At 52.9% G+C, this 15,084-nt stretch overlaps 5 protein-coding genes across 5 annotated transcripts, besides 1 other annotated feature; all 5 read right to left on the bottom strand.

The window, feature by feature from the left end:
* Positions 1–308: 308 nt before the first annotated feature.
* On the bottom strand, positions 309–1,112 carry LPMP_221270 (hypothetical protein; the record flags this gene model as incomplete). The annotated part of the gene is made up of 1 exon (XM_010700827.1): positions 309–1,112. The coding sequence occupies one exon, from the start codon at positions 1,110–1,112 to the stop codon at positions 309–311; it is 804 nt and encodes a 267-aa protein (XP_010699129.1).
* A 1,368-nt stretch (positions 1,113–2,480) lies between these two features.
* On the bottom strand, positions 2,481–3,734 carry LPMP_221280 (hypothetical protein; the record flags this gene model as incomplete). The annotated part of the gene is made up of 1 exon (XM_010700828.1): positions 2,481–3,734. The coding sequence occupies one exon, from the start codon at positions 3,732–3,734 to the stop codon at positions 2,481–2,483; it is 1,254 nt and encodes a 417-aa protein (XP_010699130.1).
* Positions 3,735–5,760: 2,026 nt separating this feature from the next.
* LPMP_221290 (centrin, putative) lies at positions 5,761–6,210 on the bottom strand (the record flags this gene model as incomplete). Its single annotated transcript, XM_010700829.1, has 1 exon — positions 5,761–6,210. The coding sequence occupies one exon, from the start codon at positions 6,208–6,210 to the stop codon at positions 5,761–5,763; it is 450 nt and encodes a 149-aa protein (XP_010699131.1).
* A 2,764-nt stretch (positions 6,211–8,974) lies between these two features.
* Positions 8,975–9,859, bottom strand: LPMP_221300 (aquaporin, putative; the record flags this gene model as incomplete). The annotated part of the gene is made up of 1 exon (XM_010700830.1): positions 8,975–9,859. The coding sequence occupies one exon, from the start codon at positions 9,857–9,859 to the stop codon at positions 8,975–8,977; it is 885 nt and encodes a 294-aa protein (XP_010699132.1).
* Positions 9,860–10,926: 1,067 nt separating this feature from the next.
* On the bottom strand, positions 10,927–11,262 carry LPMP_221310 (fk506-binding protein 1-like protein; the record flags this gene model as incomplete). The annotated part of the gene is made up of 1 exon (XM_010700831.1): positions 10,927–11,262. One exon carries the CDS (start codon positions 11,260–11,262, stop codon positions 10,927–10,929), a length of 336 nt encoding a protein of 111 aa, XP_010699133.1.
* A 388-nt stretch (positions 11,263–11,650) lies between these two features.
* Positions 11,651–12,484: a repeat region.
* Between the last annotated feature and the right edge of the window lie 2,600 nt (positions 12,485–15,084).

Raw genomic sequence — 15,084 nt, forward strand, 5'->3', positions numbered from 1 at the left:
GATACCAGCAACTGCAAACAGATTGAGGCACGGTCAGTCAGCCAACTCCTCCTCTCCACCCACCCGCCCCTCCCACACACACACACACGGGGAAAGCGAGGGGCAGCCGCGCACCGTCTGCCCAGCTGCGAGAGGTACACACTCACACACGCACAAGCGCAGTGCGGCGCCTTCTCTCATCTGTTTTCCTTTCATTCAGTTGTCTTCACCCCCTCCCTTTTCGCTTTGCTACGAGAGAGCTTTATCAGATGTGGGGACAGCAGGCGTCCATGCGCCCCGCTCTGATTCTCCTTCCTGTTCTGCGTCGCCTAAATCGACTCGGTCAAGTCTGGTGATCCAAGACGCTGCACTAATATGTGGTCCTTACCAAGGAAGCGCGACATGTGCTTGAGGGCCACGCGGCCAAAGGCATCGCCGCTCACGTGCAACTTTAGAGCCTCCGTCATGGCACGCTCCAGGTCCCCTTTAAGAAACAATGTGATCACGAGAAGACTACGGGCGGAGGTATCTTGTGCGTTTGACAAAAGGGTCGCACGCAGTTTCGCCTCGCTATCTCGCGTTTCGCTCCATGGGCGCGGTGCACCTTGCATCAGCCGCCAAGTGGTCATGGCGCGGTTCGCATCACTAAGTGGCTCATCACAATACGGCTGTAGCGTCGCCTGCCGCCCAAGGCGCGCCAAGTACACGTTCTCAACGGTCTGCTCGCCTTGCACCATCAGTGCCAGCCCAGCCCACGCCAAACACAGGGCGACGCTGCCATTGTAGTCCTCTCGAGATGCGGCGATCCGATTAACGTCGGCGGCAACCGCATCAAGGGTTCGCAGTGCTTTTGCGAAGAATTTTTCTGCGTAAAAGCACTGACGCTCTGCCATCAACTTTTTCCCCATTTCAACCATCTTCGCCACATCCACCGACAAGCACTGCTCCATCTCCTGCTGTAGCGATGCCTTGCCGCTGCTCTCTGCCGTCGACGCCGCAGCCGCAACGGTGGAGGTGGGAGTGCAGCGCGCACTAGTCACCACAACGCGCGCAGGCTTTGCAGAGGACTGAAAGGATGCAAGTCGACTGCACACCCGCGGCACCTCTGACATACTCATCTCTCCAAGTGACATATCGCGAAGCGTGTCGGCGATGACACCTTTGAAGACGATCAGCAGCAATGGATAACCGTGGCCTTTGCCAAGCTGGGCGCGGGCGGCAGCGAAGGACGGGCTTGTGCAGTCCCAGATGAAGAGACTCAGTCGTGTTTCGTACTGCTGCGCGGCAGTCGTAACGCTTTTCTGAAACTGCAGAAGGTTGTCTGGCGTTACGCCGTCGCCGGGATGCTCGTAGCACAAGAGAAAGGCATCATCACCTCTACTACGACCTGTGGTGGTTTCACCACCGTTGCTGTTGTCCCTGGAGCTGCTAGCCTTGCGCCCGAAGATCGCTGCAAACTCTTGCTCACTCGTCACGAAGCTCACCGTCACGGGCGAGGTTGAAGCAGAGCTCGCCGTTCTGACACCGCCGCTGCTGAGCCTGTCAGAGCGGTGGTCGCCGCTGGAGTCACCGGCGATGTTGGAGCTCATCTACGGTAAGGGTGTACTTTCGATTATGGCCTAGAGAACCGACAATGAGGGTGTGCACATACAACGTCCAGAGAGAGTGAGAAAGGTAACGCTGCACCTCATAAGAGGCACACGTCACAAGGGAGATGCAGGAGTAGAAAGAGGGGAATAAAAAATAAAATAAAAAAACAGTCGTGCGCACGTGCGTTTGCGTGGGCGTAGAGGCAGAAGCGAAAGAGTGCACCAGGTTGATTAGTAGAAGATGTGATTGTGCAATGGTAGAGGCGCCTTGGCGCGAGACGTTCAACACTGCTCGGGTTGGATGAAGTTCTGCAAGCAAGCGTGAAAAAAAAAAATGGCACGAATTCCGCCATCCTCCCCCTGTTGCTGAAGTTGTGAGGGGGCCAAGGTGCGCTCCCCCACACCTGTGCAGAGGTGCTTGCTTCTGCGTCTGCTTGTTTGTGAGGTCCCAGCGCCTTTTTCCGATGAGTTGGTGCGTGACTGCAACGAGTGGCAACGTCGTATGGCCACCACGGGAGATAACACAATACGAAGTGAAAGCTGAGAAAGATACGAATCGAAGGAGGAGGGGCGCGAAGGCTGAAGAGGAGAAGCCCGCACACGAAGGGGTCACGAGTGTTTCGTCCACGCCTCTACTGGCACCGCACACTGCGACACGCATTAGACACTCGCCAGAGGAGAGAAAGGAAAAATAAGGGGGTCGTTTGCGCACAGACAAAGGAGAGCTGTACATGGTGTCTGCTTGCCATCAAAGAAAAGGAAAACAACGAAAACACGAAGACTCCGCGACAACTGAGTTTTGGTAAAGAAGGGAGAGGCAACAGAAGCAAGAGAAGCAGCGGCTGCCGTGTTGGTGATCGAGTGACCAGAGCAGGAGTACAACAGGGAGTGTGAAAGGGATGTAGACGACCATCATCGACCGAGAAGGCGCATGTCAACGCGCTGCTGGGTGCGTTGGTCAACGCATGCAGTGAAGGTCCCATGCCTCGCCTCGCAATGCATCTCGTCATGGTGGCCCTTGCGGTACGTTGATACGTACGTCCCTTCGCCCTCCGGCACATCGGCCTTCCATCGGCCGTAGTACGTCCCGCCCCCGCGCACCTGTAGCGAGCCCTCGCCATCCTTCTTGTCTTGCACCCACTCTCCGGCGTATGACACAGTGGAGGACGTGTACTCCCCGTAGCCGTGGCGCTTCCCGTTTGCGTAGGCTCCAGTGTACCGCTGCAACTCCCCGTTCGCGCACGGCACTTCGTACGTACCACGTCCGTGAAAACGACCCCGCTGCCACTCGCCAGCGTAGTGGCTGCCGTTAGCGAAGACGCAGGTCGCCTGACCATGCAGAGAACCGTACCGCCATTCCCCCGTCACGCGAGCTGCAGTGCTGCAGGTGCTGGTGAGGCTACCATGCCCGTGTGGCATACCATGCATCCACTCCCCGATATACACATCACCGTTGCTAAACCACTTTGTGCCTCGTCCATGCTCGCGTCCCCGCAGCCAGCCACCCTCATACTTGGCGCCGCTCGGGTAGAGGTAGGTGCCGTTGCCCTCGTACAAACCACAGGTCCAGTCTCCCTTGTACACGTGCCCGTCGTTGTACACATACTCGCCGTAGCCGTGAAGAGTGTTCTCGACAAACTCGCCCGTGTACACACCCTCCGGCTCGACCAGTTCACCTTTGCCGTGCAGCTTGTCATCGAACCAGGAGCCTTGGTAGAGGAATTGATACTCACCACTGTGGTATGTCCCCGTGCCGCAGCGCTGACCGACAAACCACTTCCCCTCATACACATCGTTCATAGGATTCGAGCGACGTAAACACCCTTGCCCGTGAGGGTGGCAGTTCTTCCAGTCGCCCTCGTAGATGGCCGTGCCATCGGGAAACATGAAGGTCTGGTACCCCTCAGGCTGCAGAGAGGTGAGACGGTCACGTATCGCGAGGCTCACACACTCCCACACCGCTGACATGTCACTCTCAGCGGCTGCGCTAGCCTGCGCCCACGCTGCCCGACGCGCTTGCTGGTGCTGCAGCATCTCTAGCCTGCCCTGCTTATCAAACTCCTCTAGCTGCTGCTCGTTGTGGCTCAAGGCGAAGGCGAGTTGTTGCTGTCGCTGAGCATTCAGTGGGTGGAGGAGGAGGCGCGACGCGTCCTTTGGAATCGCCATGATGAACGCAGACAGCCTTGGCTCTGCTGCAGGGGCAACAGGATCAATGGTGGGGGACTGTTTTCGTGTCCACGAGGCCCGCTGCGCTGTGGATGGAGTCATAATGACAGAGGCCCGGGCCGCTGATGCATGTACGGCAGCACGAGAGGCACGGTGGGTCTGTCGTGCCAGTGAAGCAACAGCGGGTGGCAAGGTTCTGCGCCGGGACTTCGACCCTGCCCTCATGTTCTCTCGCCCAATGTGCTCCGCTGTGACACGCTGCAGCACCAGTGGCCCGGCAGCGTCCTTGGGCCCCGAGTCGCCTTCAAGGAAAGTCGACCCCATTCCTGAGGTCTAAATAAAAGGAAAAAGTGTGCTCACTTTCCTGAGCAGAGGCGCAAGGGCAGAGAAGTGCACTGAACACCTCCAACCACGTCCCCCCGCCTGCCTCCCCCTCCTCGAGAGAGAGAGAGGGGGTCGATAGTAGGAGGGAGGAGAGAGAACGAGGCAACGAGGAGGAAACACGTCACAGCCGCGGCAGCCCCCCTTGCCTACTCTGCGTACTTATGTTTTGATTTCGCTACTGTGTGTGTGTGTGTGCACGCGCACCAGTCCTTGGTTTGCACTGGCCGCAGGGACTTCGTAGAGTGGGTAAAATCAAATCCGCCTGCTTCAGAGGCGGATGCCTGCCGCCGTCTTAGAAGGTGTTGGTGCCTTGACAGTGTGTTACTTGGCGAGATGGGGAATACCGTCATGTATTGCGAATGGGAGGCGGGGGAAGAGCACTGTGCCTCTCTGATGCGCAGAACGAGAGAAAGGGAGAGAGAGAGAGAGATCAGACCACATTCTTGCGTACGTACCCGTACACAGGCATTCGTTCGTCATTCGTGGGGGAAGATGAATGAAAAGGTGACACGAGAGAAAAGACGAGAGAGGGCGAGAGGTTCTGCCCATTGAGACACACTGCTCCACTAGTTCAGCAGAGATTCCTGAGCACCTAAAGGAGCCAACAACTCTCTCACGCTGTCAGCCACGGTCTGCCCTTGTCACTACTCTCTCCCTCTTCCCCAAAGTCCCCCAAAGTTCCTGAACAGGCCTCTCCCCTTGCCTCTCTGCCCTGTGGAGAGCGTATCTGGGTGGGGGAGGGGGGGCAGATTTTTCTTGATTCAATTGCCTTTTCTGTCACAATATGGGCTCCTTCTCTGTTCGTTCAGTGTCTCCCCGACCTCAGCCTTTTTTCGTCCTGCTCATCCATTGCCTCTGCGATGAAACAGTCGAAAGAGCAAGCCTGCCGGCGGCCGATCTGCAAAAAAAAAAGACAAAAGAGAGAAGAGGGACGCACAGGCGCACTCCCCCCCCCCCCCATCATCCGTTGAGAGAGCGAGAGCGAATCCAGGAAGAGAGTGATGGACAGGACACAAGAAAGCAAAACTTAGTTCTTACAGTTACCATATATACATATACATATACATGATAACTATAAGAACTCATAAAGACGACAAAACACAACAGCGCCACCACGCACGACAACGGCTCTAGTGTAGACTCAAAAATGAGCGGGAAAAGAAAAGGAGGTACAACGAGGAGCAAAGTCCCACAAACCAAACGGCGCCAACATACACAAACAAGCCAAGTCGAAAAAAGGCGGGAAAAAGAGAATAACAACACACAGTAGGCAGAGAGAGAAGATGCGAAACGAGAAAGGAAACCCACACAAGCACAGGTACAGAGAGAGAGAGAGAGACGCTCCACCGTCATCACCAACACCAATATCAGCGCCTGTGGAGGACACTGAAAAATGCAAAGAGGGGCAGGCAAAGAGGCAAGGGAAGGGGGAAAGGTTAAGAGGTGCAAAGTGGCTCAGATGGTACACCTGAGCCCCCGGTCGCTCACCTCCTTCGTTGGATGAAAATGAGCTCATGGCTTTCTTAGTCAGTATCCGTCGTTTCTTCTCGGGCTTGACCATCGCCGCCGCCCCTCACCCCTGCAGGGGTGAAGGCGATGGGGTGGTGAAGGTGAGGAAAGCAAGCGCTTCCTGTGCTGTCCTTTATTTGCCACGCATCTGGAGCATCACACTCTTGAACTCCTCAAAGGACACCTCGCCATCGCCGTCTTCATCAGCCTCGGCGATCATCTCCTTTAGTACATCGTCCCCGGGGTTCTCGCCCAGAAGCTTCGCAACCTCCTTCAAGTTCGCAAAGGAGATTTTGCCTTTCTTGTCGAGATCGAAGAGCTGAAAGGCCTTGAGGATCTCCTCCGGTGAGTCCTTCTGCGCCATGCGCGACTTGATCATGACCTCAAATGCACCGTACTCCACCAAGCCGTTGGCGTCCGTGTGCATGGTGCGAATGATGCGCTCCACCTCGTCGCGCGGCAGATCACCGAAGCCGAGACCCTTCATCGCTAGTGCCATCTCCTCCGCATCGATAGCCCCTGAGCCGTCAGCGTCAAAGAGGTTGAAGGCCTCCCGGATTTGCTCGTCCGTCAGCGCGGCCATGTTTGATGAAATGAAATAGCGAGTGTGCGGCAACGAAAAGGAAATAAAGTGCACGGAAAGAAAAATGTCTATGACGCTGGCTTAAGTGGTATGCAAAGTGCTGTCGATAAGTGCAAGGTACAACAGGGAAATATCTCTGCGTGGCGGCTCCATCATGCGCGAGTGTATCACACACGACGACGAAGCAGTCCGACGCCGCGTGGCACCCAGTCACGGACAAAAGAGAGAAGATATGCGAGACATACAGAGTAGAGGATAAGAAACCGTGAGAAACAATGGGAGAGGTGGTGCCCCCTAGAGCTGTAGAACGGTTGCACCGAACGCATGAGACCGTGTAGCAACTGCGGCCGCAAAAGTACCTACGCCAATAATTCATGCATTGACTGGGAAAAATGACCACACACAGTAGATTCCAGCGCTGTTGGTTGCATAATAAAATTTTCCTTTCTCGCCCGTTCCAGTGACGGTCCCATGACATCTCAGCAACCACCTCATCAAAAAAACTAAAACGAAAAGCTCCCTTACAGGCACCCGTGTGAAAATTCTTCACAAGTCGCCCTCACAGACCACATCAACACAACCAAAGACTCTTAGCATCACTGGCCACATCCAAAGGTGTCCTAAGCTTGAACTCTCATCATGCACAGGCACCCAGCGCGGCACACGCACACACACAGATACACCGGCAGCGCCGCGTGCCGTCAGAGTACGAATCGACTGTGTAACAAACTCGCTGTTTTCACCTGCGGAACGCGCACGTGCCACATCCAAAGGTGTCCTAAGCTTGAACTCTCATCATGCACAGGCACCCAGCGCGGCACACGCACACACACAGATACACCGGCAGCGCCGCGTGCCGTCAGAGTACGAATCGACTGTGTAACAAACTCGCTGTTTTCACCTGCGGAACGCGCACGTGCCACATCCAAAGGTGTCCTAAGCTTGAACTCTCATCATGCACAGGCACCCAGCGCGGCACACGCACACACACAGATACACCGGCAGCGCCGCGTGCCGTCAGAGTACGAATCGACTGTGTAACAAACTCGCTGTTTTCACCTGCGGAACGCGCACGTGCCACATCCAAAGGTGTCCTAAGCTTGAACTCTCATCATGCACAGGCACCCAGCGCGGCACACGCACGCACAGTTCTGACATACACCGTGCCGGCCGGAAATAGGCGGTACACCCCTTGCAGGGCATGCGTGACACCAGTGCTCAGCCCGTGGCTGGGAGGGAAATGTTCAAGTGTAGCACATGCGGGTTAGTTACTTGGAAGCAAGTTGCCGAGAAACAGAGAGGGAGGAAGGAGATGTGGCGTTACAGTAGTTTTGGTGGTGGAGTACAGAACTAAGCGGTGGAGTTTCCTGTAGCGCTTTGGCTTTAGCTGCACTGAATCAGCAGTGAAAGAGAGAGCCTCGGTGTTTTTTTTTTTTGCAGGCAGACATTTGTTTGGGGCAGCAGTTGATCGTGAGTGTGCGCAAGAGATGATTATCCAAAAGTGTCGAAAAGAACGGCGCGCGGCTCTTGCGGGCTCACAGTCTCCTCTGCAGCACGTCTTAGCGCCCTCGGTATGGTGAGAAGCGCAAGGAGACACAAGGAGAGGTAAGAAAAAGAGGTCCCATCGAGCAACGTTCCGCTCACGTGTAGTGCTGCGTACGCATGATTATATCATTTACATTGCTTCTTCTGTCTGTTTACTCGTAGTGGTAAAGTCCTTCTCCCTCCATGGAAAGTGGAAGAGCGAAAAAAATGGGGGTAACAGTAGCACTTCGTAGTAGATCTAAGCCGTCCCCACGGAAAAGGTAGGGGACCCACTAGTCTTCTCCATCTCGCTTCTTCGAAGCACATGCAAACACACATACACACACACACAACTCTCAAATGTCACCAACAACAGAAGTGCAGAGCAGAGGACAACAAGGGGGGACAACAGAAGCAGAAAAAGGGGGGACCAAAAGAGCTCAACCGAGATGCTGGAAAGAAAAAAAAAAAGAAGGCTCGACGGAGTAACGAAAAAAGGCGACTGAACAGCACAACAAGGAGCGCATTCAGATGAGAAAAGGAGAGCGCGGCGTGTGAGGGGCGGTAGTTCGATCTCACGGACTCGCACTATACGTACGTGTGGGACAGAATGAGTAGAGAGACTTGTTGATGAGGAAGTCTCCCAGAACACGCTACACCCACACCAACACACTAATACAAGAAAAGAGGTAGAGACGTCTACATGGATGGTATCCACTCTTTCTGGGCTTTCTTTTCCTCCTGCGCATTCAGGCGTAGGGACAGGGAAAAAAGGGGGAGGAGAGTGAGAACGCAGTAAGACCATCTTCAAGAAGATTCGCTCTATCGCTGTGTCCGCTGGCACTACTTCATGGTTTGTCCCTGTATCAGTCGATACATTAAAGCGATTTGCTTCAGCCTTCGCAAGCCATCATCTGCTTGAGTGCTATCCTCTCCTTTGTGAGGGGAGGGTGTAGTCTTGCTGAAGGATAGTGACAGACCACATCATCGCCTCCACAGTCTTATCGGGCGTCAAATCCCCGCCGCGTCTCACCCGCCTTTGTGGCTCCTTCTCCGCCCCGGTTCAACAAAAGAGACGGGTGGGCTGCGGAAGAGAAGGCAGCAGAGCTGGTAGAAAATGAAAGACACACTAGACAAACACCTACACACCCCACAAGCCGAGAGGTCATCAGTGTGTGTGTGTGCGTGTGTGCGTTCCGGTGGCCGAGAAGAAGCGATTGTAGGGTTTGTGCTCGTCCGCTTAGACTTCATCCCCCACGTTCTGCAGCGCCACGTACACAATCGATGCACACACTGCCCCAATAGCCTCAGAGGCCCAGTAGACCAACAGGGATGGCATCGAGGTACACGCAGACGCGCTGAGGGAAAACAAGCAGCGCACTATCATGAGAGGGGTAGTCACAGCAGGGTTGAAGACACCACCGCTAATCGAGTCACATGTCAGGCCTCCACACAGCACTGCGAAGCCGATTGCGAAGCCGTAGAAGCTGTTATTGCGCTGCTGACTGACCGCAACGTGCAGGAAAACTGAGCAGAGAACAAACGTGAACACACTTTCAGCGAGGAAGCCGCGTAGCATCGTGTTGAGGCTCACCCCCATGTTCGGCACTGGAAATTCTCGGCCGTTAAGAGCCACGCAGATAAAGGCAGCTATCATGCCACCCACCATCTGCGCGACAACGTACATGATGAGCCGGCGCATGCTGAAGGTGGCGTGGCCCTGACCGGTGGAGGTGGCCAGCCACACGGAGATGGTTACCATCGGGTTAATGTGGCCGCCGCTGAGGTAACCGAAGGAGAAAACCAGTGACATGAACAAGAATCCAATGCTGATGGGTGCCATCTCCGTATTCTGGACGGTGCTGAGAGACACGGTCAGTACTAACAGAAACGTCCCAATAAACTCCACCACGGCTGCGGACGTGAGAGCGTCAAAATGCAGACTTTGCAAGCAGGAGAACTTCTTGATGGCGGTGTTTGTGTTCGGCACCGGCGCCGACGCAGCAACTGGGTTTATTGCGTCGGTCACCCATGGCCGGTCAGCCACCCTGGCAACGGTTGTATTCTTCGGATTACCGGCCGACACCGGCGGCTCCACTTGATTGCTGCGCCTGCAAGTAAACATCTGGCTTATCTTACCGACTCTTGTTTTTTTTTTCCTTCACCGGTGATGCCCTGCAAACGCTAAAGCGCCGCTGTAGGAGAGAAGGTTGCAAGCAAAATAAAAAATAAAAAAAAGGCGAGAGAGATGTGAGAAGAGAAGCACAGACGTGCCGCCGCCTTTCCTCTTTGTGCAGAATTCGCGCGGAGAGGCGGGAAAGAAAGCAGCGAAACCAAAGAGAAGAACAAAACAACAAAAACGTGAGTGAAAAGTTCGGCAATCACAGAAGAACGAAAAGAGTTATCAGGGTGGCTAGGGAAAAGGGCGAAGAGGGGGGCGATAAGGAAACCTTCGGCGTACGGCAGTATGAGTATGTATCCGTGCGCGCTTGTGTGTGTGTGTAGGGCGTTAGATGGGGAGTGTGGAGACGAGAGAGATATTGCGTGTGTGGAGCACACTTGAGAGGCGTACGGTGAGGTGGGTCACACTGCGAGCGTATAACGCGAAAGAGAAGAATGAGAAATGGGTGAAAGAAGACTACCAAGGACAAGAGAGAGAGGTGACGCAGCGACGGAGATCCGAAGTGTCGATAAGAGCAAAAAGGCGCTCAAGTGAGAAGAAAAAAAGGCCTGTGCTTCGCAGCGGTAGCCGAATCGGCGCAGCAGGCGTAAGCAGTACGCATGTGCACCTCTTCCGGTGCCAGAACAAGGATACTGAGCCAAAGGAAAAAAAAAGTCTCCTCGCACATGCAAAGCATAGCACACACACACACACACACCGTTTCTCACCATGAAGTTGGCCGTGTACTGTTATCGTATCTTCTTTGGGAGCTTTCATCATTGTGCCCTTGGTTTACATCAAGCTCCAGAGTTCCTCCTCCACTGCGCCACGCAGGCAAGAAGAGGGTTGAAAAGGGGGAAAAGGAAAAAAAAACAACGACAGCTGAATCCCATGACATACGCACAGACAGGGAGAGAGAGAGAGGAATCACACAAACACAGAGACGGGCTCTATCATTGGCATGTGTTTCTGCGCAAGTGTCATCCACAACTTGAAAGTGGCAGCATCGCAGCGACCGAGGAGAAACTCGTCTACGCTACGTCGAGCAGCGTTACCTCGAACACAATTGTCGCGTTGGGGGGGATCAGCCCCGGAAATCCTGTGCCGCCGTAGGCAAGAGACGCTGGCATCGTCAGCTTGCTACGCTCTCCCTTGGACATCTGGACAATACCCGCATCCCAGCCCTTGATTACCTCACCGCACCCGACGCGAAACACGAAAGGCTTCCCGCGCTCCAGCGTCGAGTCAAACTTACTTCCGTCCTCCAGATAGCCAATATAGTCTAGAGTCACAACACTTCCAGGGCGAGGAATCGTCTTGCCATCGCCCTCAATAATCTTATCCATCACCACTGCGTCGCTGGGCATCGTATCTCCGTAAGTGTGTGTAGGCGATGTGATGCGTAGACGATCCTTGTTGTTCTTGATGATGCACTACCTCGAGAGGTGAAAGACGAACTGGACGCGATTGCCTTTTCGTTTCCCTGTTTTCTCGCTGTGTTGTGCGATAGGCGTGATCAGATCAAAGGAAAAGAAGTTGAACAGGTTAAGAAGCAAAAAGAAGAAGATACAAGAAATAACGAAGGGGACCATCGCCTGCATCGGGGGGAGGAGGGTTGTGTCCTGTTGATATCGCACACGCGCGCGCAAACATGATTTGCCGGGCACGATGAGAAGTTGGGATCAAGTTACTCGGTTATCATCTGCGCCTGTTTCAAACACCAAGGAGTGAGAGAAAATGTTTCTTTTTCAGCTAGTCCTTTCACCTCGACCAAGACGGCAAAGATACGCATGCAACCACAGCCCACCTATACCGCTGACGCACCGCGGCTAACGCCTGGCTGTTTAGGACGAAGCGCCCTGATGTCGAATTCGACCAGACAGCTGATGGGCTCTTCTCGTCCCTCCTTCCGATGCGCACTGCATGATCGGCGCCAGACAGACCTAAGTAAACCCCTCGCCTCCATCCACGCGAGCAGCGGCCAGAGTCCAGTTCGAGGGCGGGGTCGGCAGTGTCTGTCGTGCGGGTAGGAGGGGGAAGTCCAGGGGCATGCTGAAGGAGGTCAAGGAGGAAGCTGGCGAGCTGCAGGTCAGGGCCCTCTGAGTTACTGTGACCGGCCTGTATGCCATACTTCGCCCTCAATCACATCAAGCCGCTGCGTACCACAATAAGGCTTGGGGACTCTCTACATGGAAATCTGAAGGACTCACTGCCTTCACCTTCCACTTCTGCGCATGTCAGGGGGGCGTTTCTGGAGGCCCTGCCCCGCATGCACTTCGACAGGTGGGACATTGTTATGAGTCTGTGGGGTCAGGGGAATTCCGCCGTCTCCTGAATCCGCACGCCTTTGACAGGTGTGGGTGTGTCAAGCGGAAGGGGTTGATGGATAAGCATGTGCCTGCGTACGAAGAATTCACAGTTTGCGGCTCCGAAGGGTCATAAGGGAGGGAGAAGGGCTAGCTGGTAGATCCGCATACCTTTTGAATTGGCGACATAATTCGTAGTAAGCTGATCCCAGCGCATGATCATGTCCGCACGTCGCTTCGGTGCAGCGTCAGTTCACAGCGGTTCACCAACACAACGAGTCCGGTGACTGTACTAATGAAGGAGAGAACAAGAACGAAGGAGAAGGAGAAAGAGCAGACACATACGTACGCAAATACTGCCAACGCCTTTCGCTCATTTTCTCCTTTTTGCACGACAGATTAGCCCATCGGTTTTTCCGAGTCGGGAACCCGTTCGATGATCTGTTGGCTTCTTCTCGCCTTTATGCTGACGCCCCTTGAAGAGTGGAAAATGTTTTTTCATCTTCAGCCTGCAAAGCGCCTTGGGGAGTATGAGAAGGCTAAGCCTCTTCGAGCACACACCCAAGACACAGAGAGGAGCCTCGAGCACACCGCTAGTTTCGTGTTTTCTTGTTAGATGTGTGTGTGTTCTTTTTTCCTCCTTTCATTGTCGTATGTAATTTCAAGTACGTCGAGCTACTGCTGCTAAAATCAGAGAAAGAAATAAGTAAGGAGTCACAGTGAGAGGGAGTCTTCTTCTATGTTCGTCTCTTTTTCGTCGCAGGTGCAAAGAAACGAAATAGAGAAAGAGAGAGAGGGCGCCGTAGCTTTTCAGTCGAACGAGTGAAAGGTGAAGAGCGAAGATGAAAGAGCAATCAGCATGGAAGCAAGACAGCCAAAACGCCAAATACAAATCAACAATCTCATCACACTTCTTCGCTTGCTTACGAGAGGAAATGAAAAGAAAAGGGCACGAAAAGGAACAAGAATTGGGCCCTGGAGAAACACAAGTAGTAGAGGATAATAATAAAAAATGAACAAGTCGACAGAGAGGGAAAGACCAAAATCACCTCAATGGAAAAGAAGAATCGAGGGAAGACGAGCGAGCAAAAAGAAAGAAGAGGAGCATAAACCGCACCACACAAGAGGCATTAGGGGGAAAGATAGAGAGGCACATGGAGACAGGAAGAGAGACAGTCCAGAAGATAGAGAAGGGAAAACGCTTCCACCTTTTCGCTCTCACCACATGTACCAGCACGCTGCGCACGAGTAGATGTTTGCATTCAAATGTGATTCTTTTTTTTGGGGGGGAGGGGGGGTATGTGTGTGGCTGTGTGTGTCAGATAGGTGTGGAACGGTGTGCTCCTTGGGGAAATGGTGACGTGCACATGCCCTCTCTCTTCGAAGGAGAGTCAAATGTGCGAAAGCCAAGGGAACAAAGAGAACGCGAAGAAAATCAAAGAAGACAACACAGGACACATAAAAAAAGGATATGTAGCACACGCACGCATACACTTGCCACTCCTTCACTCGCGCACAAATGAATACACAGCAGCAGCAACAACAGGAACAGAGAGACTTGCTACATCCCTTGCTTATTTAGCCTGTGTGTGTGTGTGTGTTCTCGTTCTTGTTTGCTGCTTCAAAATGACAAAAGGGGGACTAGGGAAGGAGGAAGAAGGTGAGTGGAGCAAAAGAAAAAGTCAGAAGAGAGGGAGGCGGAGAGAGGGAGCACGCGAGATGTCTGACAGGCACATACTGATGTACTTCTCGTTAGCGCAAGCATAGACACACACACACACACACACACACATACATACATACACACACAGACTCGACTTTTTTTTTCTATCTTCCAGTTGCTGGTGATGATCGCTAATCACCTGTCACCTTGTATCGTCGTTTCATTTCCTTCCCCTGATTTTCTATCAGAGTAGAGTTCACAGACGTGCGCACAGACATACATGTACGCACGCACACATGCACAAAAAGCGAAGTTGGGACAGACCTGCTGCTGCTGCTGCTTCTCATTCCATACATCATGCCATGTTTCACCTTTGTCTTCACTGTTTTTTTTTCCTTTCGCAAATTTACATGCTCCCTTTGATTGGTAACATTCCTTACCCTTCCTCTTCTTCTTTTTTTTTTTTAAGGGATGCAAAAAAAAAAAAAATTGATCGAGCGAAGTAAGAAAATAACCACAGGCGGAAACAAGAGAAAGAGACAGTAACAACGAGAGCGGAAGACCAAGCGAAATATGGCACATACACAATCACACATACTAACCCAACTCGGAGAGAGAGAGAAGCACGTTTCAGCGAAGAAGCATGTCGTGCAACTCAAATGAGCGTGGATCGTTGCATGGACAACGGCATAAAGGCGTCGTTGCGTGCCTGTTGTGTTTGTAGATGTGTGCTCGTATACACATGCTTGTGTATGTTCGAATTCTACTGCCAGTACACTTTGATGACCCTGATAGTCACGGACAGAGAACACAAAAAAAAGGTAAAAATACATTCTTCGATGAAATACCAACCTGAGGCGAGAAGTAAAACTAAAAGGCGAAAGGGCAAAATAAAATCAGCAAAACAAGAAGTCTAGAAAAAAAAGGTATTGAACGAAAAAGATAGCGCTATCCAAGGGAGGGAAAATGAGAAAGTGTGATGAAATGTATATGATCCTTTGAAATCCCAAATTGTGCATGTGTGACTGTGTATGGGGAGTAGGGAGTGTGTGCTGATGTTCGTACGTGGAAGATCTGCAATGCAGAAAAGAGGGAACGAAATAACAAAAAAAAAACGAATGAAAAGGAGGAAGAGAGAGCGAAAAAAAAAAAAGACAAGACACATACACGTTCACAGAAACAGAGACACACACACACGCACATCGAACAAGAGCAAAAGA

The sequence above is a fragment of the Leishmania panamensis genome (genome assembly GCF_000755165.1).
Source record: "Leishmania panamensis strain MHOM/PA/94/PSC-1 chromosome 22 sequence".
Taxonomy (NCBI): domain Eukaryota; phylum Euglenozoa; class Kinetoplastea; order Trypanosomatida; family Trypanosomatidae; genus Leishmania; species Leishmania panamensis.